This window comes from Bubalus bubalis, chromosome 8 (assembly GCF_019923935.1).
Source record: "Bubalus bubalis isolate 160015118507 breed Murrah chromosome 8, NDDB_SH_1, whole genome shotgun sequence".
Lineage (NCBI taxonomy): Eukaryota > Metazoa > Chordata > Mammalia > Artiodactyla > Bovidae > Bubalus > Bubalus bubalis.
This window is the reverse complement of record NC_059164.1, coordinates 111,021,717-111,047,308: the sequence shown is the minus strand read 5'-3', so window position 1 is coordinate 111,047,308 and position 25,592 is coordinate 111,021,717. Positions and strand designations below refer to the sequence as shown.

At 44.7% G+C, this 25,592-nt stretch overlaps 1 protein-coding gene across 1 annotated transcript in view; it reads right to left on the bottom strand.

Annotated features, from left to right (window-relative positions):
• CNTNAP2 (contactin associated protein 2) overlaps positions 1-25,592 on the bottom strand; it is a 2,308,807-nt gene that overhangs the window by 251,618 nt on the left and 2,031,597 nt on the right. The window contains exon 17 of the mRNA XM_025292067.3: positions 5,083-5,301. Coding sequence (XP_025147852.3) covers positions 5,083-5,301 — 219 coding nt within the window. The remainder of the gene's footprint in view (positions 1-5,082; positions 5,302-25,592) is intronic.

The window sequence follows — 25,592 nt, the reverse complement described above, 5'->3', positions numbered from 1 at the left end:
TCTCCCATCACATACCAGCCAAGCCCCAGTGCAGCACAGAGGATCCTGAAGGATGGAGGACTACTTCCCAGCTTCTTTCGGGGTGACATGTTGCACAAAAGGCTTGGCCTCCTTTATCTTCCAGAGAGATATCAGAAGAGGTCAGAGTCAAATGAGCTGGGCCCGAACATCTGTCATAGTTCAGAGGACCTAACGACCATGGACAGAGGAGCCTGGCAGGCTACAGTCCATGGGGTCGCAAGAGTCAGACACAACTTAGCAACTAAACCACCACCACCAACCATCTTGCCCAAGGAGCCCTTAGGAGCTTGACATCCTGCTGGAGCCTCCAGCTCTCCTGAATGCTGGCCTCCTCCTTAAACCACTGCTGAGCACAGTCCCACGCTCTGGCTGGGGTAGATTTTGTTGCACACAAACCCCTGCACCAGCACCCCCCCCCCCCGCCCCCTGGCCCCAAAGAGCCCGCTCGCCTGTCCCCAAAGGCTCACGCTGACCCTGCCCCAGGCTGGCCGCCGGGCTCCAGGCTGAGGGTCTGCCAGACCCCTGTTCCCTCCCAGCCTGGCCGCTACAGCTTCGGCGGTCAGGACTCCGGACTCACTGGCATGTCTTTCCGCTAACCTGGGCTCAGTGTAGCCTGGTGTTGTTTGCACTTAGATAATGACCTCAAGTGTGTCTGCTCTTCTCCACCTACTGGGCAAAATCTGGCCCGTGGCTGCACAGAGGCTGCAGGTCTGAGCCTCTCGTGGTTCATGGGCCTCTGCAGGTCATGCTGGAATGCATCCCAGGCTACTTGCTCATCATGGACCAAAGACACAAGAAAGCTTCCGGTGCTTTTCAGACAAATCCCAGCAACCACTCTTCTCTTCCCTGTGTCACTTTTCTTTTTAAAATGGAATCATTATCTCTTCACTAAACCACCATCATAGCTGGATTCCCATAACTTCCAAACGACTTGTGTTAACCGGCTTTTCATGGCAGCTTCTAGTTACCTCTTACCAGCGGGGTGATGAGAACTGTGTCCTCGTTTTCTTAGTGACTGTGGAAGAGGAGATGGGAGCCCGGCTCTGGATAACAAAGGCAGCGGGCAGAGGGTGGGCGTCCTGGAGTCCACTTTGGGTCCAAAGCCAAGAATGACCCTGGGTTTGTTTTAGCTCTAAGCTGAACTTTATGCCTGTCCACCTCTAGAAGCCCTCGGTCAGCTCTGGTCATGTCTCCGCTGCAGACAGTGTTGCTGGGTGGTGTTTGCAGGTGGACACTCACTCACCATCTTGGCGAGAAAATTCCTGCACCTGGCTAGCTGCTCTGTGGCCACTGTGGCAGGTGAGTGGAGTGGCTGAAGACTGATTTTGGATATCAAGGGGCATCTAGCCCATGAACTTTCCTTCAGGGCTGGTGGGCTGAAGAGATCCCAGGTGAGTATTTGGGGAAGGAAGAAATAAGCCAGTTGGAAGTGAGTTCTGTAGGAGGCGGTAAACATGACCCAGCAGAAGGAGAAAGCTAAGGGAATAAAAGGTCAAGGGAAAGGTGGTGAGACAGCTCCCAGTTCATGAGTGCTGGCTCTGAGCCGGGTACTCTACAGTGCGCTTAGCATGGATGGGCTCATCTCCACCTGACACACAGGAACTGTATTCCCATCTGACGGAAGTACTGGCTAACTTGTCAGTGGTCTCTAGATGCTAAGTGGCAGAGGTGGGGTGGTTACAAGTGATCACTTGGCAACTCAGACCTTTTCAAGCCACTTCTTAACACATAATCTTAAATGGTTAAAGTTAGAAGAAAGTTTGGAGAGCAACAAATCCAACACCTTGATTAGATGGAAAAGGAGATTTTTATTAGATGAAAAAGAGGAAAAGTGATAACTCTTGTTATTACAGCTGAACTGAGAACCGCTTCCGGTTATCTGAATCCCTATTGAATAGTCTTCAGGTAACTGGCTCCAGGATTTCATAGCTGTTGAATTTGTTATTTTCTGAAAACAAGCCCCCTCCCATGTCCCCTGGGGTAGACTTCTATTGCAGAAGATGTTTTTCGAAGAGCGTTTCTCATACCGGTTCAAATAGCTTGTGTCTTGGCCATGAGACTCACGTCCACATCTCAGATAACAGGAAATTAGAAACTGGGGCAGGGGGCCTTTCTCTTTCTCATCAAGTGAAAGGCAGTTGCTAACTCATCACATCAGTCCACTTCTGTGAACCTTTTCTCTCTCCAAGGTCAACAGTGGTTTCATAATTGCTAAACTTGAAGAATATTTTCTTGGCCCTATTTCACGCATGGCACTTGGTATGATTTGTCAGTAATAAGCAAATTGTTTCATGAAACTCTCTCCTCCTGTGACAGCCCCTCTCCTGGCTTTTCCTTGCTTGTTCTTTTCATCCCTCTTCATTCTTCCTGAGATGCCTTTTTTCTGTCTGTCCCTTACATTTGAGTATTCTGTTGAATTCTGACCTCAGCCTTCTCCTCTGCTCTTTTTATAAGCTGTTTCTGGTCATCTTATTGAAATGAATCAAAATTCTTTCCAAGACCATAATAAATACTCTCCCTACCTTCTTCATTTTACAATTTTACTTAGTCTCCAAAAATATTGGAGACAACTATAGTCTGTAGACAGAAAGAGATAAAAGTAAAATTGAACCTCTGCATCCAAAGTTATCTAGAAAAATGAGGACCTGGGTCAATTAGGGTCACCTGTTATAATGAAAACTAAGTGGATCTACCCTGCATGCCTGGGATGAGCAGGGTTTATTTACGAAGAGACTTATATCTAGGTGATCTGGTCAAGACGTATTGATAAGGGGGGATTTGCTCACAGTATTCAGCAGGAATTTGTGGACCTGGTATTTAATATTATTAATGCATATATGTGGACTCTAGAAAAAACAGGAGAACCTATTTGCAAAGAAGAAACAGAGACACAAACATAGAGAACAGATATATAGACACTACGCAGGGGAAGGGAGTGGGATCAATTGGGAGACTGGGACTGACAAATAGAGTGGGCTGCCACTTCCTACTCCAAGAGATCTTCCCGGTCCAGGGATTGAACCCTCATCTCTTATGTCTCCTGCTTGGCAGGTGGATTCTTTACCACTGGGCCTGCTTCTGGGAAGTGGGAAGCCTGTATATATACACTATTTTGGATAAAATAGATATCTAATGATAACCAATTAGATAGCACAGGGGTAAAAGAAAACGGAGGGCCAATGTGTTTGTAGGACAAAATGCATTCCAGCTCTAATAAAAAATGCATTTGAATATATAGTAGATGTAGACAAATACTGTTTGATTCTGCTTATATGAGGTGCCTAGAACAGTCAAATTCATAGAGTCAGAAAGCACACTGGTAGATTCCAGGGGCTGGGAGTCGGTGGGGAGAGGGGATGGGGAGTTACTTTAACAGGCAGAGTTTTGGGTTTGGAAGGTGAAGAGTTCAGAAGATGGATGATGGTGAGAATTGTACAGCACTGTGAATGCACTTAGTGCCACCGAACTGTGCAGTTAAATATGGTTAAAATAGTATGTTTTATATTATGTGACTTTTACCACAATAAAAAAATTTAAGTGGCCTGTTCTCAAGTCAGTCTTACTTCCAGAGCTGACTGACCAAGTTCACACTTTTCACAACATTTCACCAAGGAGCGGACACCTACATCACCTGTCTTTCTGTGGCTTCCTAACATTCTTCAAGCATCCCACCAAAATCATGAATGACACCGTGGGGACTCTGACCTCCACTGGGTAAGAGCCCAGGGGGCAGGTCACCTCTGTGTTACTGGGTCTGAGACCACCATATCCGACTGACTTGACCAACGAACACCCACACACCCAGAGGGGAGGTCTAAGGTGGCACGGCAGCTGCAGAGTCCTTCAAACTTGCATTCTTTGCAATCAACAGAGGAAAATTAGCAAATTGCCTGATATATTAGTATTCTGGAAAATAAAATTTAAAATCTCACTAACCATGGACACAGGTATTGCTTAGAAGTAACATTAGGTTCAGTTAGAAAATGTCAGAAGCAGAACCCAGACTGTGGGGCTGGAGCCACTTCCTGCAAAGGGTGCTTTACTTTTTGCTCTGGTTGAGTTTCTTCTCAGTGTTGATCTCTTTCCTCTGTGTGAAGATGCTACATAAGGAGAAGGCTCCATCTCCCTCTGCCTAGAACTTTGAGGCTGGGCAGACAATGGAGTGGATTTCTACTTCTCATTTCAAGCAAACTTGAACTTAGGGAGCCCATTACATCATTCTTCCCTCTTTGTCCATCCTTCTTTTTACCGTTATGAGTGCTCTAAATCATTAAGGAATTCTTGTTGTTGTTGTTCATTCGCTAAGTCATGTCCAGCTCTTTGTGATTCCATGGAATGCAGCAAACCAGTCTCCCTGTCCCTCACTATCTCCTGGACTTTGCCCAAGTTCATGTCTATTGAGTCGGTGATGCCATCCAACCATCTCATCCTCTGCTGCCCTCTTCTCCTTTGCCTTCAATCTTTCCCAGCATCAGGGTCTTTTCCAATGAGTTGTCTGTTAGCATCAGGTGGCCAAAGTATTGCAGCTTCAGCTTCAGTGTCAGTCCTTCCAATGAATATTCAGGGTTCATTTCCTTTAGGATTGATTGGTTTGATCTCCTTGCTGTCCAAGGGACTCTCAAGAGTCTTATCCAGCACCACAATTTGAAAGCATCAACTCTTTGGCGCCCAGTCTTCTTTATGGTCCAACTCTCACATCCATACAGGACTATTGGAAAGACCACAGTTTTGACTCTACAGACTGTAAGGACTTCAGTGAAGGTCTAAAACTATAAACCTAAAACTGCACAGATCAGGGACCTCAAAGAAACCCTAGCCACCCTATCATCTTGTAGGATGTGAGGACTGTGACTTCCAGAAAGCAGAGAGTGACATCAGATTGAGGGCTCCTGTGTCTTCTCCCTTGTCTCCCATCCTGTCTCAGAGGAGGCCACAAGAGGCAAAGACACTTTTAGAAAAATCTCTATCAGAACCCCTGTAGGCGGTTTTCCTTTCCCCAAGGTGAACTCCATGACAAGCAATAGAGAAGTCCCGCTGGTTGTCCCGTGTCCCATCACTCACCCACAAACAGCTGGCTGTAGAGCTCCAGGCGGGTGTGGCCTTCCGTCGGGGCCTTGCGGACCTGCTGTGGCAGACGGTCCACCTGCAGGCTGGCCTGCTTGACGTTCCTCTCCGCGGTGACCCGGTGCCACTGGTCATCGTTGAGTGGGGTGGGCGACCTCACCACCATCTCCACTGGCCCATTTCCAACGTCAAATGAAAAGGACACTTCTGTGGCAGCTGGAGGAACAGAAACAGGAGAGCCACATGAGTATTCCCTGTACGCATGTGGGAGTGCCAAGTCGCTCAGTCGTGTCTGACTCTTTGTGGCCCCAAGCGCTGAAGCCCATTAGGCTCCTCTGTGGAGCCATGGATTTCCCAGGCAAGAATACTGGAGTGGGTTGCCATCCCTTCCTCCAGGGGATCTTCCTGACCTAGGGATCGAAACTGCATCTCCTGCATTGGCAGGTGGGTTCTTTACCACTAGCGCCACCTGGGAAGCAGCATTCCCTCCCAGATATGAAAGAGCTTTAAAGCTTAAGGCTTCCCTGGTGGCTCAGATGGTAAAGCGTCTGCCTACAATGTGGGAGACCCGGATTCGATCCCTGGGTCAGGAAGATCCTCTGGAGAAGGAAATGGCAATCCACTCCAGTACTCTTGCCTGGAAAATCCCATGGATGGAGAAGCATGGTAGGGTATAGTCCATGGGGTGACAAAGAGTCCAACATGACTGAGTGACTTCACTTTCACTTTTTCTAGAGGAAAAACAAAGCAGATAGAAAGAGGAATCTACACCTGTCACCTGCTATTGTATACAGTGGTCCAAGGCGAAATTCTTGGAGGAGGGATAAAGCGTCAATTCATTGTTAATGAATCATAACCAAGGGGAGGAAAGTGAGCTTAGATTGGGGGCCAGGTATACATTTCTTTTCTTATTTTACCAAGAAGTTGCCCTCATTGAGTCTTTCCAAATAAAGAACTGAAGCCTAGGACATTTAAGTCTACGTTGAGCTTCTTAGATTTAGTGAGTAGTGGAGTCAGGATCCGAACCAGGCTTGTTAACTTCCAAAACCTGAGATCTTCCAACTCGACATACTCTGCGACTCTTCAGTGTCTCCTAGGATGTGACTTGTGGCCCTGGCTGCACTTTAGACCCACACGAGCGCTTTACGAAACACACCTGTGTGCAGCTCCGTCCCCAGGGATCCCCACTCAGCTGGTCTGGGTTAGGTGTTGGTATTTTTTAAAAGCTTCCTGGCAAATATTAATATATACCTAGAGTCGAGAGCTATTGCTTTGGGGGAATTTGCAAAAATTTATTTCCTTAATCTAATTGTTGGGCTTCTCTGGGTGGCTCAGATAGTAAAGAATCTGCCTGCAATGCAGAACACCTGAGTTCGACTGAAACGGAGCCGGACCCACACAGGGGGCAGGTCCTTGCCCCCCACCGTGTCCTCTGCCAGTGGAACACTTTAGTCAAAGAGTAAGTTTAATCAGAGAAGTGAGAAATGCTGAAACAAAGGAAAACAGTCAAAGGAGACTAAATAATAATAATGTAGTCACTAAGCAGAGTCAAGGACCTTTAGTTCTTTCTCAAGGGCTGTAGATAATATTCTGAGCCACATCTGGTGAGCCGTCTTACAGATACCAAAACCCCAGGTGGAGAAATTAACTACACGATGATCAGACTGTACCTAGGACTTGAGCTGCCACAATTCCGAGAATTGACTGCAAAGAAATGGGAACAAGTGCACCCCGGAACTGGAGATTAACTAACTGTCCTGAAACAACCAAGATGATGCGAGGCAGACCACTGATGACCAATTTGAAGATGACTGTTACAGATGACTGTGCTGTTTCTGCATGCAACCCCCCTCCTCTGTTTATAAAAGCTCTCGCCCCTGCGTGTTGGGGGGAGGAAGTCAGCCTTTGGGCAGATGTCTGCTACCCTACCCCCCTGGTTGCCAGCATCTGAAATAAAGCAAACTTTCCTTTCCACCGACCTGGCCTCTTTACTGGCTTCTGAGCGGCAGGCATCCAGACCCCCCAACACACGTACTCTTTTGGTAACTAGATCCGCTGGGTCAGGAAGATTCCCCTGGAGGAGGGCATGGCAACCCACTCCAGCGTTCTTGCCTGGAGAATTCCTGGACAGAGGAGCCTGGAGGGCTACAGTCCATGAGGACACGACTAAGCAACTGACACTTTCAATCTAATCTTTAAAGTTCCTCTGGAGAGTTTGGGAGCTGTGAGCTGTGCAGGCAGTGAGGATGACCCGCCTCTTTTCCTGACCCCTGGGGCTGTGCACAGGGCAGCATGGGTCCTGCCTAAGACCCCCTTCTGGAATCACCTGCTGCACACCTTGAACACTCGCCATCTGGGATGCCGAGTCCTTCTCATAACTTCCCCTCCGGCACTGACCACAAATCATTCCTTTTATTTTCCTAGGTCTGCTCCCAGTCAACCTCCTTGATTAAATCACCTTCCAACAATGGAAAAATGGGTTAGGAGGGTGTGCTGGTAACTTCAATTGTTAGTAGCTTTCTTACTTCACATGTTAGGTTTTAAATTCCTCAGTGACCACTGAGTGCTTTATAAACACGTTTTTTAAACTTTTTTTTTTTTTTTCCTGCCATTGGCAGGAAAGGCAGAGTGACGGGGAAGCAGCATGTGGGTCCCAGCTCCTCAGCTTGGCAAATGCTTTTTGACAGAACAGATTCCCCACATCACTGGAGGGCCTAGCTTTGCTTAGAAAGTGATTTGGTGCCTCTATCTATCAATAAGCCTCTGATGAATCGCCAAGCGGTTTAATTAAATATCTGTCATTTTTTCTCCCCCAGGCTAATGAAAAATTCAGGCGCTTGGCACTGGTACCATTTCGAGATGATGTTGCAAGCAATCAAACTTCTAATTTAAAAACCGCAGTGGGCCGGATTCTCTTGGGACCTAGACTGTTCTCCACCCCTGGGTCAGGCCCCTCTGAGGAGGCATTTACTCTATTGAGCTCCAGAGACATTAGACACAGAGCTCAATGTAATCAACCTCATTGTACTGGGGAACTTGGCTCCTTTATGTCATTAGAAAGGGGACTTTAATTTTAACACCTGTGGTGATCCCACACGTGTACTGGTGACATTTCTTCTCTGAATTAGGGGCTCCTGCATTCCAGGATTCACTGGAGTGACCTTCACCAAGGTTTCTACACAGGTATGATGAGAATGCAGGTCAGCAATCACCTGACTCATGGATGGAATGATCTTTCCCTGAATTTCTGGCATGAGTCGACGGGGAAAACGTAACTTCAGGTTTTAAGATTGAATTTGTTCTGTTCTTGCAGTGCTGTGTTTTAGCAGATGCATTTTAAAAATGTAAGTTGTCAGACTAGCCAGAGAACAAGGCTTTCCGAGCTAAGTAGGAAAGATGGTTTCGTTTTAAGAGGCATCAGCAGCCATCAGGGAAATACAATGTAGGGATAAATTGAGTTGAGCCCTAAGGTTTGACTTGGAGGGACTGATGCTGCTCTAATTTTCTCCACTCCTCTCCTCCTGCTATGATGGATTTTTGTTCATGTCTTTAAGTTGTCACCATTAGGAGAAACCCTGAGGACCAGCAGCTACCAGGAAATACCTATGCTTCCCTCTCTGCTTGTCACACTGGATCCCCTGTTTCTGCCTCTGGGCCATGGTCTTCTTAACACCAACACTTCCCTCTAGAGAAGGAGAGGTCCCCAGGAGCCCACTGTAGCTCAGTCCTCTCTCCCCAACTGGGTGCAGTAAGAGGGACTCTGAGAACAGTCCTTATTGTTCAGTTGCTCAGTCGTGTCTGACTCTTTGTGACCCCATGGACTGCAGCACACTAGGCTTCCCTGTCCTTCACCATCTCCTGGAGTCTGCTCACATTCACATCCATTTAGTCAGTGATGCCATCCAACCATCTCATCCTCAGTCACCCCCGTCCCCTCCTGCCCTCAATCTCTCCCAGCATCAGGGTCTTTTCCAATGAGTCAGCTTTTCACATTCAGCTTCAGCATCAGTCCTTCCAATGACTATTCAGGATCGATTTCCTTTAGGATTGACTGGCTTCATCTCCTTGCAGTCCAAGGGACTCTCAAGAATCTTCTCCAGCACTACAATTTGAAAGCATCAATTCTTCTGTGCTCAGCCTTCCTTATAGTCCAACTCTCACATCCGTCCATGACTAGTGGAAAAACCGAGAACAGATCCTCCTCCAAGAGCCTCCATCCAGGCTTCACTGAAGAAACCTTTGCAGTTTCAGCCCATCCCACTTTCCTGTGGGGCTTCCCGAGGAAGGGGCCGCAAGGCCCCATGTGAGAGTGAAGGAAAGAGTTCCTTCATCTGTCATTCAGCATCAGCTTCCCTGACATTGCCTTTGAGAAATCCCATCTCCCCGCCGAACGGCAAGTGTGTTTTAAAAGCTTCTAAAGTTCAGTTTGCGGCTGATTGCTCTTGGTCTTCTGGGTGAGAGGAGCTGACATTTTAAAAAAGATAATTACAGAGAGAGTCAGCCAGTGAATGAAAGGGAGATAGCGTAAAGGACACCACAGCCAACAATACCATCATCACTTAACGTGCGCCTCCGGTTGGAGACGGAAGGGCTGCCCTGTTTCTGCCCATGGAAAAGGGATTTCTGACATCTTGAAACCATTCTTATTTCCAGAACTAAGTATTTGAGAGTTGGGTGTTTCTAGGGAGGCTCATTAAGGAGAACACTGTAGCAAACACGCATGGTTGCCTTTCTGTTGGTGTCAGGAAGACTGGGGAGCAACTTGCTTCCAAGCTCACAAGCTGGCTTGCCATCATTTTGTAGATGTGGACGGAAGACAGGCCGCTCCTGGGTCAGAGACAAAGCGTTGTATTCCTCATGGGGCAGCAGGCAACATGAGCGTCCATCTGCCTTGGTTTTCTCTGGGCCCCAGCTCCCGTGGGGGCCGTGTGGAGCAGTCCAGGGGGGATGTTGCTCAGGAAGCTGGTGCACTCTGACCTCAGGAAACCCATAAGTTTTAGAGGGGCTGCTGGCAAGTCTGCTTAATGTTTGCCTTGGGAAGAGACATTAGCTTTATTTACCCGGTCAGGAAATAAATCTACCTTCTGTTCTGGAGGAAGACAATCTATCTTCCAAGACCGCTATACCCACATCCTTTCAAAGGTATGAACAAAGCTGACAATGCCTCTTGTTCAGAAGACAAGCAGAAATGGGAGAGACCCACGGAGAATTTTGCCTGACAGCTAGCTGTTCCCCTACCCTCCTCCCTGTGAGCTGACCCAATTTTGCCCAGGAAGCTATGGGCTTCCACACAACTCTGTGCTTCACATATGGATGGCCCTACCCCGGGCCCAGCGGGTGAATCTGGATTTTTTCTAAGTCATACATGAGAGTGCTGTGCTCCTTGCCAGTAACCCACTTAAGATGGGACCTTTCATTTCCCCTGGCCAATAAGGCATGAGGGGGAGCCTTTAGAAGACAAATCTATTAGTTCATAAGGGAAGAGAGAGTCATCCATCTTCACTCCTTGATCTTGGGTGAAGATGTGGTTCCCAGTGTTGGTGGGGCCATCTTGCAAACCTCAGACACACTGAAGAGAACAGGGAGGGAAATGGGATGAAGCTTGGGCTTAGGTGACGTTGCTCACCTAAGGTATTCCTGGAGCCCCACAAGGCTTCTCATGTGAGATATCCATTATTGCTAAAGCCATCTGTGTTGCAGCTGAAAGCATCTTAACTGATATAGAGAACAGTTTAGCAATCAGTATTTATGATTTTTAGTCTTCACTCTGCCTTGGCCCCTTTTTGGGTTCAGTCTACTGGTGTCTGAAAGGGGGATTACATCTATAGTTCCCCAAGAGTTTCTGTGTCCAAAATGTGTTTGAAAACATATTGACAAGCTCTAAGTTCCCTTTGAATGTGAACATTCTATGATCTAATTTCCAAGAGATTCTAAGAGAAACAATAAATGAAATACAGTTGGTCTTACTGGTGAGTGAAAGTAAAAGTCGCTCAGTTGTGTCCGACTCTTTGTAACCCCATAGACTGTAGCCAGCCAGGCTCCTCTGTCCATGGAATTCTCCAGGCCAGAACACTGGAGTGGGTAGCTGTTCCCTTCTCAGGGTATTTTCCCAATCCAAGGACTGAACCCACATTTCCCACATTGATTCTTTGTCGTCTGAGCCACCAGGGAAGCCCAAGAATACTGGAGTGGGTAGCCTATCCCTTCTCCAGCGGATCTTCCTGACCCAGGAATCGAACTGCGGTTTCCTGCATTGCAGGCGGATTCTTTACCAGCTGATTCTTTAGAGCTACCAGGGAAGCCCTGGTGATCTTACTGGCAGTTATATGTATTGGAACGCTACAGGGAGAAAAGAGAGATGTTGAAAAAGAAATGCATAACGTGGTAGATGGGCATTAGAAGCAAGCATATATGGCAGAAACTGTCTTTGACTGCCTCTGGATCATGACTGCATTTGAGTGACAATGTAACGAATGGGACAAAACCATGGACAGCTCTTGGTATTAATAGAGACTATCTCCCCTCCTTTTCTTCGAGTATAATTCCAGCAGGTGGCACTATCTGCTCTCATTCTAATTCACCATGCGTTTTTTTTTTTTTTTTTCTCAAACAAATCACTCCAGGCTTAATGTATTGAGAGATGAATTTAACAACTGTCCAGAAGAGTAGACTTTTGGACTCTGGGTTCTGCCAGCAGGTGAGGTAAGCTTCAGACACACTAGACTCAAAGTGCTATTGGGAAGCAGCAAAAAAAATTGGTCATTAAGTACAGAATGGGTAAAAAGACCAGGGAAGGTACACAAAGTGAGCATGCTGAGAAGACCAGCCAGCACGGTTACAATTCTGGTGACGATTTATTTCCCTTCTAAAGTGAACTTCAAGGATGGATAGCTTCCCAAGGGCTATTCTGCACCAGATCTCATTGGATCCATGTAACAAAACTGGTAGCAGGCAGAGTGGACACGTTAGCCTCACTCTGTGAGTGGAGAATGTTATAAATAGTTTCTGCTTTCTTTTTCTTTTCCATGAAGGAAGGGCTACGTGTCCATTAGGAGGCAAAATAATTTAGGCAAGAGGAGGGGTACGAGAAGGCGCAGGGAGGCGGAAATGAGGTCCCCGTGGGGATCAGAGAGATGCGGAACAGGAGGAAGAAGTAAGGAGAACACCGGTGCTCCTGTCCAAGGCCAGGTGCTCCACTGCACACCGGATGCCATTCCTTCCTGCCTGCTCCAGGACATGTCTCCGGCAATTCCCCCCTCCCTGTACAGCCTCTGTCATTTGTCCTCTACTGGATCATTCCACATCAACGTACCGACACGCCTCTAATGCTAACAGCCGCCACCGCCACTACACAGCCCTTCTCTGGTCCTTGCATCCCATTCCTTTCTTCCTTGCTGTTGCCAAATTCCTTGAAAGAGCTGCCTCTGTGCTCTCCGCCTGTGTTGCTCCTGTTAGTCTTTCTGCAACCCCATCACTCAAGGCTTTCTCCTTTATTACTTTGTGACACTCTTCTCCTCTCAGCTCCTAAACACTTACTGGTTCCTTGACCCAATAACTGTATGGCTGTTTTTCCACCCCTCTGTGAACAGCCTGAATTTTAGAAATTCCTTCCCTAAACATTCTATGTTTATGCCTATGACTTCCCTGGTGGCTCAGATGGTAAAGCGTCTGCTTACAATGCGGGAGACCTGGGTTCAATTCCTGGGTCAGGAAGATCTCCGGAGAAGGAAACGGCAGCCCACTCCAGTATTCTTGCCTGGAGAATCCCATGGACGGAGGAGCCTCGTGGGCTACAGTCCATGGGGTGGCAAAGAGTCGGACACGACTGAGTGACTTCACTTAAACATTCTATGTTAAATAGCGTCTCCCCCACCCACATCCCATCCTTTAGCTGCCTTTCCCCCTTTATCCTCATTTTTTGGATCTACATAGCATGTATCAGCATCTGGCACCATATATATGTGCTCTTGGCCTCATGAAAGCAGAGGAGCGATTTCCTGTTTTGTCCCTTTTTTGCTCACTGCCTAGAACAATGCTTGACACAGAGTAAGCACTTGACAATTTATGAATGAAGAGCAACACTCTTGCCATTCAATTGTTTGGAGGTCAAACAAGTAGGTAGTTACTCTGAGAAAAACAGCTCCCTGCATTTTCCTAAGGCAAACCATAACTTAACACACTAGCATATATAAGGAATGCCATCTTATAATTCTATAAGCATCTTCCCTGGGATCATACAGTAACATAATGTATATTTTTCAGTCTAGGAACTTGATACATGAGTCACCTCTGTTTGAAACAGACTGTGCCAAATGTTCCCAAACATGTCATGTTTGAGGAACAAAGACATTAAACTCTGTAGTGGAGTTAGTAGCAGAATTTTCACTCATATCCACATCTTGTGCTATTTCCACTCTACTGTTAGGAACAAGGACCTGGGATCATAATTACGTTTTTCAAATTTTGGCCTCCATAGGAAACTGCTAAAGAAAAGAAACATGCCTAATGAATATTTCAAGGCTCCTTTCACTTAAGTAGGCTGGGGTGGGGCTGTGTGTGTGTGTGTTCAGTCGCTTCAGTCGTGTCTGACACTTTTTGACTCCATGGACTGTAGCCTGCCAGGCTCCTCTGTCCATGGGGACTCTCCAGGCAAGAATACTGAGTGGGTTGCCATTTCCTTCTCCAGGGGATCTTCCTGACCCAGGGATGGAACCCACATCTCTTATGTTCTCTGCGTTGGCAGTTGGATTCGTAATTTACCACTAGTGCCACCTGGGAGTCTGTATTTTGCGAATGCCAGGTGACTCTGATGCAGGTGGTCCTGGAATACGACTTTCAACACTAGGGTTGCCAAGTTTGATTCCAGTAGGCAGGTCCTAGGAATCTTTTGCTTCCTTGTCATCAAGAGATTTTCAAACTGTATACTAAACACTTTAAATTTGTCCAAGGAAGGGTCTGGATTTGCCCTTGGCAGATAGAATCTAAAGCTTTGGAGTGTTATGCTTGGTAGGGGTGTCCCTGTCTGCCTGGGGACCTCGGGTCATGACAGGTAGCCTAACAATGTGATTTGGGTGATGGCTGGCCTCACTACACAGTATCTGGGATGGGGACCTTGCCAGATAGTATTTAGGGTGGAGGCTGACCACTCCAGAAAGACCAATAATGTGATGATGGGGGCTTGGATCACACAGTTCAGTCCCTGGAGGGGCTGGAGACTGAGGTTGGCCATATGGGCAGTGGACCATTCCTGTGTAATGGAGCCTGAATAGAGACTCTGAACACTGATGCTCGGGGAAGCTGCCCTGGTTGGCAGTACCCCATGCGTACTGGCACAATCAATTCTGGGAAAGGAAAGTGTCCATGACTCCACAGGAAAAGCATGCCTGTGGGCTCGGCCCCTGGGGCTTCTCCTGGTCTGTGCCTCTGTGCTCTTTTCTTGTCTGACCGGCATTGATTCTTTCCCTGTAATAACCATAAACATGAGTAGAGCAGCTTCCAGTGAGTTCTGTGAGTCCTTCTAGAGAATCATTGAACCTGAGCCTGGTTTGGGGGACTCACTGAACTTGTAGTGGTGTCAGAAGTGTGTGCAATTTTGTGTGGGCTGTGGTCCTTCCAAGTCTGCAGTTGGTCTAATTCTCTGCGAAAAACTTCACTTCAGTTTTGAAGCATATAATCGAACCCATCAGTGTTAAGGCTGATGGATGTCTGAGAATGAAGTCCAACTTCCAAGCTCACCTTCACTGCCTACATAAGGAAGCTGAGTCTGTAAGATGTTCACATCCAGTTGTAACTAACCAGTGAGCTTCTATTTTTCTAACTGTGCTGTACCATTTTTCATATCATGCAGGAAATAAACCCTACTAATCTTTACTAGCGTCTTAGTTTGTGAGGATGGAAATTTCTAGAGCCAAATATGCATATTCACACCCAAAATCTCAGTGTTAAACACATTTGAACATGAACACTGGCAAGGAAAAATATTATTTGAAGTCTTTTGGAAATTCTTCAAGGAAATGCCTGGAGCTTAAGAATCAATGCGCTGAACTAATTTTTAAACCTCTGGTATCTTGATAACCTCCTGAGTATGAGAGATCTTTCTCTTTATGTATTTTGGCCTTTAAGCCTTTTATTATGGTTAAAAAATAACTTCACAAAGGCATCCATAGAGAAAAGGAAACAGAAGGGAGTTACCATTGGCCATGCAAAAACAGAGAGCTGTCTTTAAAATGCAAAGCCTTTCTAATTTTAGCTTTCTCCATGCATTTAACTAACTTCTGAGGATAACTTCTTGAATATTAATGGACCTATATTATATAAAAAGGAAAAAGACAAAAAGCTTTCCAAAAGGACATGTGGCTTGAAACAGCCCCTATCCTCAGTAAGGGACATGTAGTCAGGGTTTAAATACTCCCATGTTTGGAATCAGCGGGGACTTGTCTGCTGGGCAGAGAGTGCCAGTTTGGAAGGATAAATGGAGGTCCCAGATGGTGATGGTGGGGAGAGAATATTTGTGATGAAAGGAAATGTAGAAGCTGCAGGAGAGAAACCACAAAACTGGATGCCTAAGGATTCTCCAGAGATGGAGAGGAGAGTGGATCAAAGAGGGGATGGATGTCAAAGAAGCTTCTCTCTTGATTAAGATTAACTTGTGCAGCAAAATGGAAACCATTCATTGGGGGAGATGTGCTTTCATGGAGGACTGGGGGTGATTTATGGGGCTGGTTTCAGGTGATGTCAGAGAGAGTAGGTTTACTGAGATATTTGGTGATGGAGAGTTCAAAAAGAATGGAATGTGGGATTTGATGGCCAACAAAGGTAATACAACTGGATGCAAAAACAGCTTGAATCAGAAAGAAGTTCACAGGTGTTAACATGGACCAAGCTGAAGCTTATAAGGAGATACAATACCAGTCAATTAATCAGTTATAATTTATAAATGACTGAGCTATGGATGCCTGTGTTTATGTGGACACATCATATTGTTGTACAGCCACTCAGTCATGTCCAACTCTTTGTAACCTCATGAACTGCAACAAACTAGGCTTCTTTGTCCTTCACTATCTCCTGGAGTTTGCTCAAACTGAAGTCCATTGAGTCAGTGATGCCATCCAACCATCTTATCCTCTGTTGTCCCCTTCTCCTCCTGCCCTCAATCTTTTCCAGCATCAGGGTCTTTTCCAATGAGCTGACTCTTCATATCAGGTGGGCAAAGTATTAGAGCTTGAGCTTCAGCATCAGTCCTTCCAATGAATATTCAGGGTTGATTTCCTTTGGGAGGGACTGGTTTGATCTTGCTGTCCAAGGGACTCTCAAGAGTCTTCTCCAACACCACAGTTCAAAAGCATCAGTTCTTTGGTGCTCAGCCTTCTTTATGGTCCAACTCTCACATCCATACATGACTACTGGAAAAATCATAGGTTTGACTATACGAATCATTGTTGGCAAAGTGATGTTTCTGCTTTTTAATATTCTATCTAGGTTTGTCATAACTTTTCTTCCAAGGAGCAAGGACATATCATGAGTAAAAGCCAAAGGCAAGATCCAAGGAGAAAAGGATGAGGCTTTGCAAGGTGCATGCCTGCTGATGAGGGCTGTGAACAAGCCATCATAAGGAAAACAGACTGCTTCCTGGTTGCCACGGGCTGAGTTCCAGCCCAGACTATAGGTCACATCACGGACACTGTTTCTGTCTCTCTGTTCTACAACAAATTGTTTCCTATTGAGCAGATTCTTTCAATGCCAGCTTGGTATGACTTCAGACAAGACCTCTTTAATGAGGGGGCAAAGTGCCACATGAAGATTCTATATTCTACATGCTACAAACTCAGAATGCAAAACAGAGATTTATTCCATTTTCCACAACACCACCAGATGCTCTTCAACTACAGTATTTGGAGTATCAGGCAAATAATGGAGAGAAAGTGAAAACATGCCACGGGGTCAGCAGAGAGAGATGACAGGAGGGGAGAATCATTGTCTTTCTACCATAACAACTTTGTTAAAATGTGAAAGACTTCTGTAAATGTGCCTTGAAATCTTTGTGAAAGATCTAAATTATCTTAACAGTTTTCCTCTAGCTACAATTACTTAAATTTGTTCTTATCTTCTATTTAGTAATGAATATTAGAAATGAGGACTCTTAGGGTTGAACATTAAAAATACAGTATCTTAGAATCTCAAGGTTGAGAGCATCCTAGGAGAAATGGCCAATTAACATTGTAGAAGAGTCAATAGACCCCTGAGGTCATGCATTTCCGCCTCTGCAAAATGACAGGACAACACTTCACAGTATCGCCAGTGGTTGGGCCAACCGGTTTCTACCCGAACAAAGCATCCCATGAAAATGGATCATGTTAAATAACAAAAGTGATTCACCATCAGGTACTCTTCCTTTTCTCTTATTTCTGGTCATAATAGCTAAAAAGACAACTTTCTTAATCAGTCTACCTAAACAAATATTTTGCCTTCCAAAATCACTGCAGATGGTGATTGCAGCCATGAAATGAAAAGACACTTACTCCTTGGAAGGAAAGTTATGACCAACCTAGATAGCATATTAAAAAGCAGAGACATTACTTTGCCAACAAAGGTCCATCTAGTCAAGGCTATGGTTTTTCCAGTGGTCATGTATGGATGTGAGAGTTGGACTGTGAAGAAAGCTGAGCGCCGAAGAATTGATGCTTTTGAACTGTGGTGTTGGAGAAGACTCTTGAGAGTCCCTTGGACTGCAAGGAGATCCAACCAGTCCATTCTGAAGGAGATCAGTCCTGAGTGTTCATTGGAAGGACTGATGCTGAAGCTGAAACTCCAATACTTTGGGCCACCTCATGAGAAGAGTTGACTCATTGGAAAAGACCCTGATGCTGGGAGGGATTGGGGGCAAGAGGAGAAGGGGACAACAGAGGATGAGATGGCTGGATGGCATCATCGACTCGATGGACATGAGTTTGGGTAAACTTCGGGAGTTAGTGACGGACAGGGAGGCCTGGCATGCTGTGATTCATGGGGTCGCAAAGAGTTGGACATGACTGAGTGACTGAACTGAACTGAACTATCCTCCAAGTAAAATAAATAAATTAATTTTAAAAAACAACAACAAGGTCCTACTGTATAGCACAGGAATCTATATTCAATATCTTGTAATAAATTATAACAGGAAATAAAAAGACATGGAAATGTGTTTCTAAAATGCAGTTACTTGAAACAAATATGTTACAAACAGTATGTACTACTATGATCACCTTTTTGTAAAAAATTATATATAAGCACATATAAAAATGTGTGGAAATGTGCACATCAAAAGAGTGGTGTTACATATGTCAGAATTTGAGAGTATAGTTGATTTTGGGGGGTAATTCTTTTTGCTTTTCTGGATTTTTAATCATTCAACAGTAAACAAACACTGTATAATTTTTAAAAGCTACTATCTGATCATTTTTTCACTGTTTTTGCAAAGGTTGGTGACATTTTAAGCTACTCTGTTCTATAATTTTAGCCAGTATTTAATCAGAGAGATTAATCAAAATGCAAAGAAGAAATTTCATTTAAATACAGAAAATTAGAGGTAATTTAAAACTAGATTGAAACATTCTTCCTTACTTCTTTCCTATTCTTAAGAGATCTGAGAAGATTCTTTAAAAAAGAGAGTGGTCAAACTGTACCATAAATTCATTTTGAAGAAGATGTGAGCTTTTTTTCCATATTAAAAATGGCCCAAATAATAAGGGCATGCTATTTCTCAAAGAAGAATCCTCACAGGTCTGGAGTGCCAGCATGTTCAGATGTTTAAACTAATGCCTACAGGAGTCAGAATGCAAGAAGAGCATATTCAGTGTTATAATTACACTTGACAGATATACACTGTTTCTATTATTCATTGGGTCTGGTTGCACTTACCCAGAAAGACCCTTTAGAATACTAAATATCAACCCTCTCCATGAGAAGTCATTTGGCATTCTCTGCAGTTCTCAGCAGAGGAATCAAATTCAGAGATGTAGAAAACCAAATCTGATCATTTTAATACTATCCACAAAGGCAGGTAAAATGAGTCATTTCCTAAGAGGCTTTAGGTCCATCCAGCTAGCTTTCTTTTGTCTAACTCTTAACATGGATATGCGGAGGGTCATTACTTGAACAAGAAGTGTCTTCTAACCAGTGACTGGGCTTTTGCTATTTTCTTTTCAATTCCTCAAATGCTCCATGATCTTTCTCTTTATCTGCTTACTTTCTGTAAGCAGAAAGGAAAAAATGCCTTTATCTCATTTATTTGCCTGTCACCCGTCAAGGCAAATCAAATGTTGCATCTTCTGGAAACCTACCTCAACGTCTTTAGACAAGGTGAAAGCTTACTCCTTCTCAGGCCACAGTGCCTGTGACTGCCAACCTCTCATGAAACGTTTTCTCCTTCCCACGAGACCCCTGAAAAAGTACCATGAATCTGGGAGTGGAATTTCCTGGACAAGGAGGTGGAGCCACATGCCTAGTTACCACCAACAGAACAAGAACAAAAGGAGTGTGTGTCTCTTCTGGACCAGTGTGGGTACGAAGAGAGAATTCTTCTCCAGCTCCCTTCCTCTCTCTGCCAACTGGTTTAGAAACGCCCAGGCTCTAGGAGATGGTGGAATCACAGCACAAGAGGAGCCTTCACTGTGTGGAAGGACTTCCTGGAACAAAGCCTGCAGGTGGTACTGCCGCAATGTCATGGAAACACGGGGTTTTATTTGTTACAGCAGCTTAACTTAGTCTTAAACAATAGTATTTCTTATTCCTAAGTCTCTTATGACCTCATCACATGTAAAATATTTATTTATAAGATTAAAAACTATAACCAAAGGATCTTCTCCTTCAGACCACTGAAATTTTGATGGGATGAAAGGTGTTGTATGGCCTTATTCTAGTTCCAATACCCTGCTCTGTATCAGAACACTGCCATAGTTTAAAAATATATATGTTGTAATATGATTTTGAATGAATTCATGGAATTCTCTAATTCATAAAATGGGCTTCCCTGGTGGCTCAGCAGTAAAGAATCTGCCTGCAACGCAGGAGATGCAGGAGATGTAGGAGACGTGGGTTTGATCCCTGGTTCAGAAAGATCCCCTGGAGGAGGGCATGGCAACCCACTTCAGTATTTTTGCCTGGAGAATCCCTTGGACAGAGGAGCCTGATGGGCTACAGTCCATAGGGTCTCAAAGATTTGGACGTGATTGAGTGACTTAGTGCATGCGCACACACACACACAAACACAATTCATAAAACTATGAAGTTTCAGAGCAAAGAGAAGTGTCTGAGAGTCATACGGAGGTTTTAGGTTGTGCGTGCTCAGGATGTCTGAGCCACCTCCTTACTAAACCCACCAAACTGAGCTCCCAAAGAATGGAGAGGGACAGCTGTGTCTTGACTAGTATAAAGGTGAACAAAACCTTTTCCTACTTTGAGAAGTTTGTCCAGGACAAGGTCAACATTCATCAATAGGGGAGGAAGTTCCCTTTGCTCCTCAATGCTTCTGTTCTAAACTGAATGGACTCCAGATCCCAGAACTCTTAAGCTGGCACATGCAGCTCTATTGTAAGCCACTCTTGAAACTCAGACAAACAACAAAGCTCCTTACGGTCAGCAGTGGCATATGAGTGCCATTTTACAATATTAAATCTATAGGAAGATATATTCCAGGTTCTAAAAAACAGGCTCAGAAACTCCTATAACACAGTCCCTTTGTAAGTCAGAAAGTACCTAAACTAAAATTTTCTTTTTTAAAAAAAGCATATCATAGAGGTAGAAATAAGTCTTTCCTAAAGTATTTAAGCAAAATATATTCAATCTGTGATCCTAGTCCTCTATCAGATTTCATCTAAGCCTTATATTTCTCTCTGTCTATTCAAAGTTCCTATCTTGATTGCTGTTAAATATCACCTTGAAATTTGAGCAAAATGTGTCTTGGAGGAGATAAGTCCCTGAACTCTTCACTTGTAAAACACTGCTTTTGTAAGGTTTCCAGCTGACGTCCGGTTGGCCAGTGTTTTGTCATGCGGCTTTATTTAGGTTTGTCTGATGACTCGTGAGAGCCTACAGCTGTTATGTTTACAGTTGCCTTTCGGCCCTTGGAGATTTTTCTGGTTTTGAGCTATTTCCAGTAATCTTCCCCAGTCACTCAATATATTTAAATGAAGCTCTGCTCCCTGGTTTATTGTATCCTTTTTTGCAACTGGCTTTGAATTAATTGGTCCCAAGTGTCGTCCTTAGTTGGATCAATTCTCCAGTGTTTGTAACAAGCACTGACTGACTTTGGCACCAACCCTTCCCTCTCGAAGCATTTGCTTTTTTTTTTTTTTTTTTTTACAAAATATCAAGCCTTCAGAGACACTGGTAGCGTCTAGAAAGGCAGATGTAAGGTCTCTAACCTCCTTACAACTCCACACATACATTTCTGCCTCTCTCACTAATCCGCGTGTCTGTTTCTGTCAGGATAACACACTCTTTCTCCCAGCTCTGTCCCCGGTCAGGACGCATGAATCCTCGCTTCTTTAGTTTCTTCTCCTCTTAGGACGTCTGCTCTCTTCCAGCTGCCCACAGGCAGGCTGATTCTAGTAGCTGGCCTTTCTGACACTTTAACATGCCATCTCTTTGAAGGGAAAGGTTTTGTGGACGATCACACACTATAAATAATATAGAAAACATTTGAATCAAAGGGAATGAGACAGAAGAGAAATTCCACTCAAAAAAATCTCTAAGAAATGTCAGCACTTCTCTAAAGACGACACACAACACATTCCTCAGACAAACACGAAGTGAACATGCTCTCTAATGAGGATGCCTATTATTTTCCAGGCAATGCACCAAATTAATTGTCTTATAGAAATGTTGCTTTTTTTTTTAAGGAAAATGAAAGACTTCTCTTTTATGCATGTTTTACACTTTAAATTAGGATACAGTAAAAACATCTTTTGTGTGGGCAGGATTTCAGTAGGGAGGTTGTCTTCTAGATGCCTCTGGACCGTGGAGAGAGAAGGGCAGGAACAGAAACTTTGTAGAAACAGGTGACTATATCTGGCTTAGAGGACTTCCCAACTTCTAGAAATTTCCAAATCAGCAGACATGGGTAGATCAGTAACATCTAAGGTAATTTTTTTTCATATCAAGAGGACATCCTAAAGTCTATTCTTTTAACTCTAGGGTACCTATGCCATTGGGGGCTTCCTAGGTGGCACCAGTGGTAAAGAATCCACCTGCCAGTTCAGGAGATGAGAGACGCAGGCTTGATCCCTGAGTCGGGAAGATGCCCTGGAGGACAGCATGGCAACCCACTGCAGTGTTCTTGCCTGGAGAATCCCATGGACAGAGGAGCCTAGTGGGCTACAGTCCATGGGGTTGTAAAGAGTTGGACATGACTGAAGTGACTTAGCGTACACACACCTATGCCATATACTCAAATAACTGTCCCTTCAGTGAGACTGGCAAAGAAATCTGGGTACATTAAACTTGACAGTGTTACCAATTATTTGTATATCTTTTAATACTTAGAAATGTACATGGCTAATATATTAAATAACTTTAATAGAGCATAAGTTTCATCTTCATTTATATTTCTGAACTGTTTTGGTCCACAATTGAAATTGAAAAGTTTAAACCAGAAATTAGAAAAATTTTGTAAACATTAAAAAAATTCACAACAGTGTTTCTATGCAGGTTAGAAAACATTTTACAGTGGTTTTTTTCTTATGTATTATAATAAGCAAGTCAGGAGCATTTAGATTCCCAGATCTTTAACACTAATTGAGCTCATAGCTGGACTTGCAAAGAAGTAGAAATACTAAAATTCTTCCTGAATCTATGTTGATAACAAGAAGGGTGGGATAATTAAAAGGAAAAATCCAGGTGCTAACATCTGATCTGTATTACTAAAAACTCACGATATTTATCAAAGAAAAAACACCCTAAATAACATCCCCATGGCACAGAGACCAGTAAAGTGGAATTAGACATTCCTCATGTCTACACAAAGGAAGCTCCCTTAATACAAAAAGTTGTTCCAATTCTGGAATAGTGGAACATAAATTGCCATTAGTTTATTTCCTCTGATTCATCAGTTTCTATATACTGCAGAATATTTTCTTCTGTCACATTCTTGAGCATGCATACTGCAGAAACCGGGATCTTGGAAAATGAAGGTTTTTCCTTAATACGTTTCCCGAAGATTAGCAGGACATTGGACTGTTGCCAGCGCATTTTGTGGAGATATGCCGGTTAAATGCAAATCTGTGCTCCGAGTCAACCTGATACCTGGAAAAGCTCAAGCTTTGCCAACAGGGAAGCTTATGCCAAAGTATTGCAACAGTTGCTGGTTGTTGTTGTTGGGTTGCTAAGTCATGTTTGATTCTTTGCGACCCCATGGACTGCAGCACATCGGGCTTCCCTGCCCTTCACTATCTCCCAGAGTTTGCTCAAACTCGTGTCCATAGAGTTGGTGATGCTATCCAACCATCTCATCCTCTGTTGTCCCTTTCTCTTGCCGTCAATCTTTTCCATCGCCAGAGTCTTTTCCGGAGTCGGCTTTTTGCATCAGGTGGGCAAAGTATTAGAGCTTCAGTTTCAATTCCTGGTTCAGTTTCAGTTGCTGGCTGCTTCTCCTGAATGTTTTCCAGACAGCGAACATCCCCTTCAAAATCCCCCCACTGTGTAAGTTCTTTTAAATCGTTAAACAAAGAATAAAAATGCTATAGTGAAGTGTGAAAGTGTTAATCACTCATGTCTGACTCTCTGTGATCCCTTGTACTATATAGCCCACCAGGCTCCTCTGTCTCTGGGGTTCTCCAGGCAAGAATACTGGAATGGATTGCTATTCCCTCCTCCAGGGCATCTTCCTGACCTGGGATCGAACTCAGGTCTCCTGTATTGCAGGCAGATTCTTTACCATCTGAACCATCAGGGAAGCCCTAAGAAATGCTATGGTCACCGTTTATCATCAAATACTTCTAAACACTTGCTCTGATTACAGTTCACCTTGAGGAAAAACCTACCAATCAGTCACCCAACTCCTTCCCTTGGGGCCCATGTCTTGGGGCCAGGAGGGCAGCTGGGAGCGCCCTTGACCTGAGTGCTTCTTCTGTTCTATGGCTCCAGAGACTGCACGCAGCAATGCATCCTCCCAGGAGACTTCCTCTCCCGTGCTTACCACTGCCATCCTTGAACCCAGGGACTGCAATGCTTGGATCACAGGCTCCCTGTCCACTGCGCCGTCTGCCATGACTTTCCCCAGCCTTTTCATACAACCCAAAAGCCCATGTGCATGGCCAGACAATGCATCGTAGACCTGCTCATCGCCCAAACTGCTTTCCTGTGAAATCTTGAATTCCTAAAGTTCACCAACCACAATCATCCTTCCACCTTTCCATGTATGTCTATCATCATTCTGATCCCCACCTCCCCTGAGCGGCGCTGTCCTTTTCCACCTAGATTTTCCTATGTTTCTCCATTAGCCTAGCACCTCATTCATTGATTTTATTCTTTCAACAAATGCTTACTCAGCACTTGCGATGCACCAGGCAGTGTTCCGGGCCTGGAGATCCCACCAAGCACAGAGTTCTACAGCCCTTGCTGCACTGGCGAACCACGCACCTCACCTTTGCGATGCACCCACGCCATCTATGACTAGTTTCTTCCTTTGGTATCCAGAGCCAGAAATGTTGGTTGAGAACCTTCTCTTCTTCTCCAGGCAGAAGTAATTGTTGCCTCATCTGGGTCACTGCCGTGTATTGCCCTAATATTTATTAACACTTCATCTCATCCAAAATACTGTTTTATACTCTAGTCTCTCCCACTAGACTGTGTGCGATGGGATGGGAACATTCTTATTCTTCTTGAGTTCCTCTTTGGCACGTATGGAGTAGGTACCCAATAACTATTGGGCTGAAATATTCAGATTGCCGTGTATTTAGAATCAGGCCTGAGACTTGCCTAAAAGTCTCTACCACCTGTGTCATACCTCCTACTCTAACAACACTGAATGTTTGCAGCTCCCAAGCACCTGTCACGTTCCCCATCCTTATGCTTCTCCTTGCCTTGTCTTTCCTGCTAGAGTTCTTTCCCCTACTTCTTCATGTAGCTAGTTTCTTTGCCTGTTCTTTATGACCCAGCTTGGGTATCACCTCATCTTCTTCATTCCCAGCTTGGGTTGTGTATCTCTCCTTCAGACATTTACGATCAGATCAGATCAGATCAGTCGCTCAGTCATGTCTGACTCTTTGCGACCCCATGAATTGCAGCATGCCAGGCCTCCCTGTCCATCACCAACTCCCGGAGTTCACTCAGACTCACGTCCATCAAGTCAGTGATGCCATCCAGCCATCTCATCCTCTGTCGTCCCCTTCTCCTCCTGCCCCCAATCCCTCCCAGCATCAGAGTCTTTTCCAATGAGTCAACTCTTCGCACGAGGTGGCCAAAGTACTGGAGTTTCAGCTTTAGCATCATTCCTTCCAAAGAAATCCCAGGGCTGATCTCCTTCAGAATGG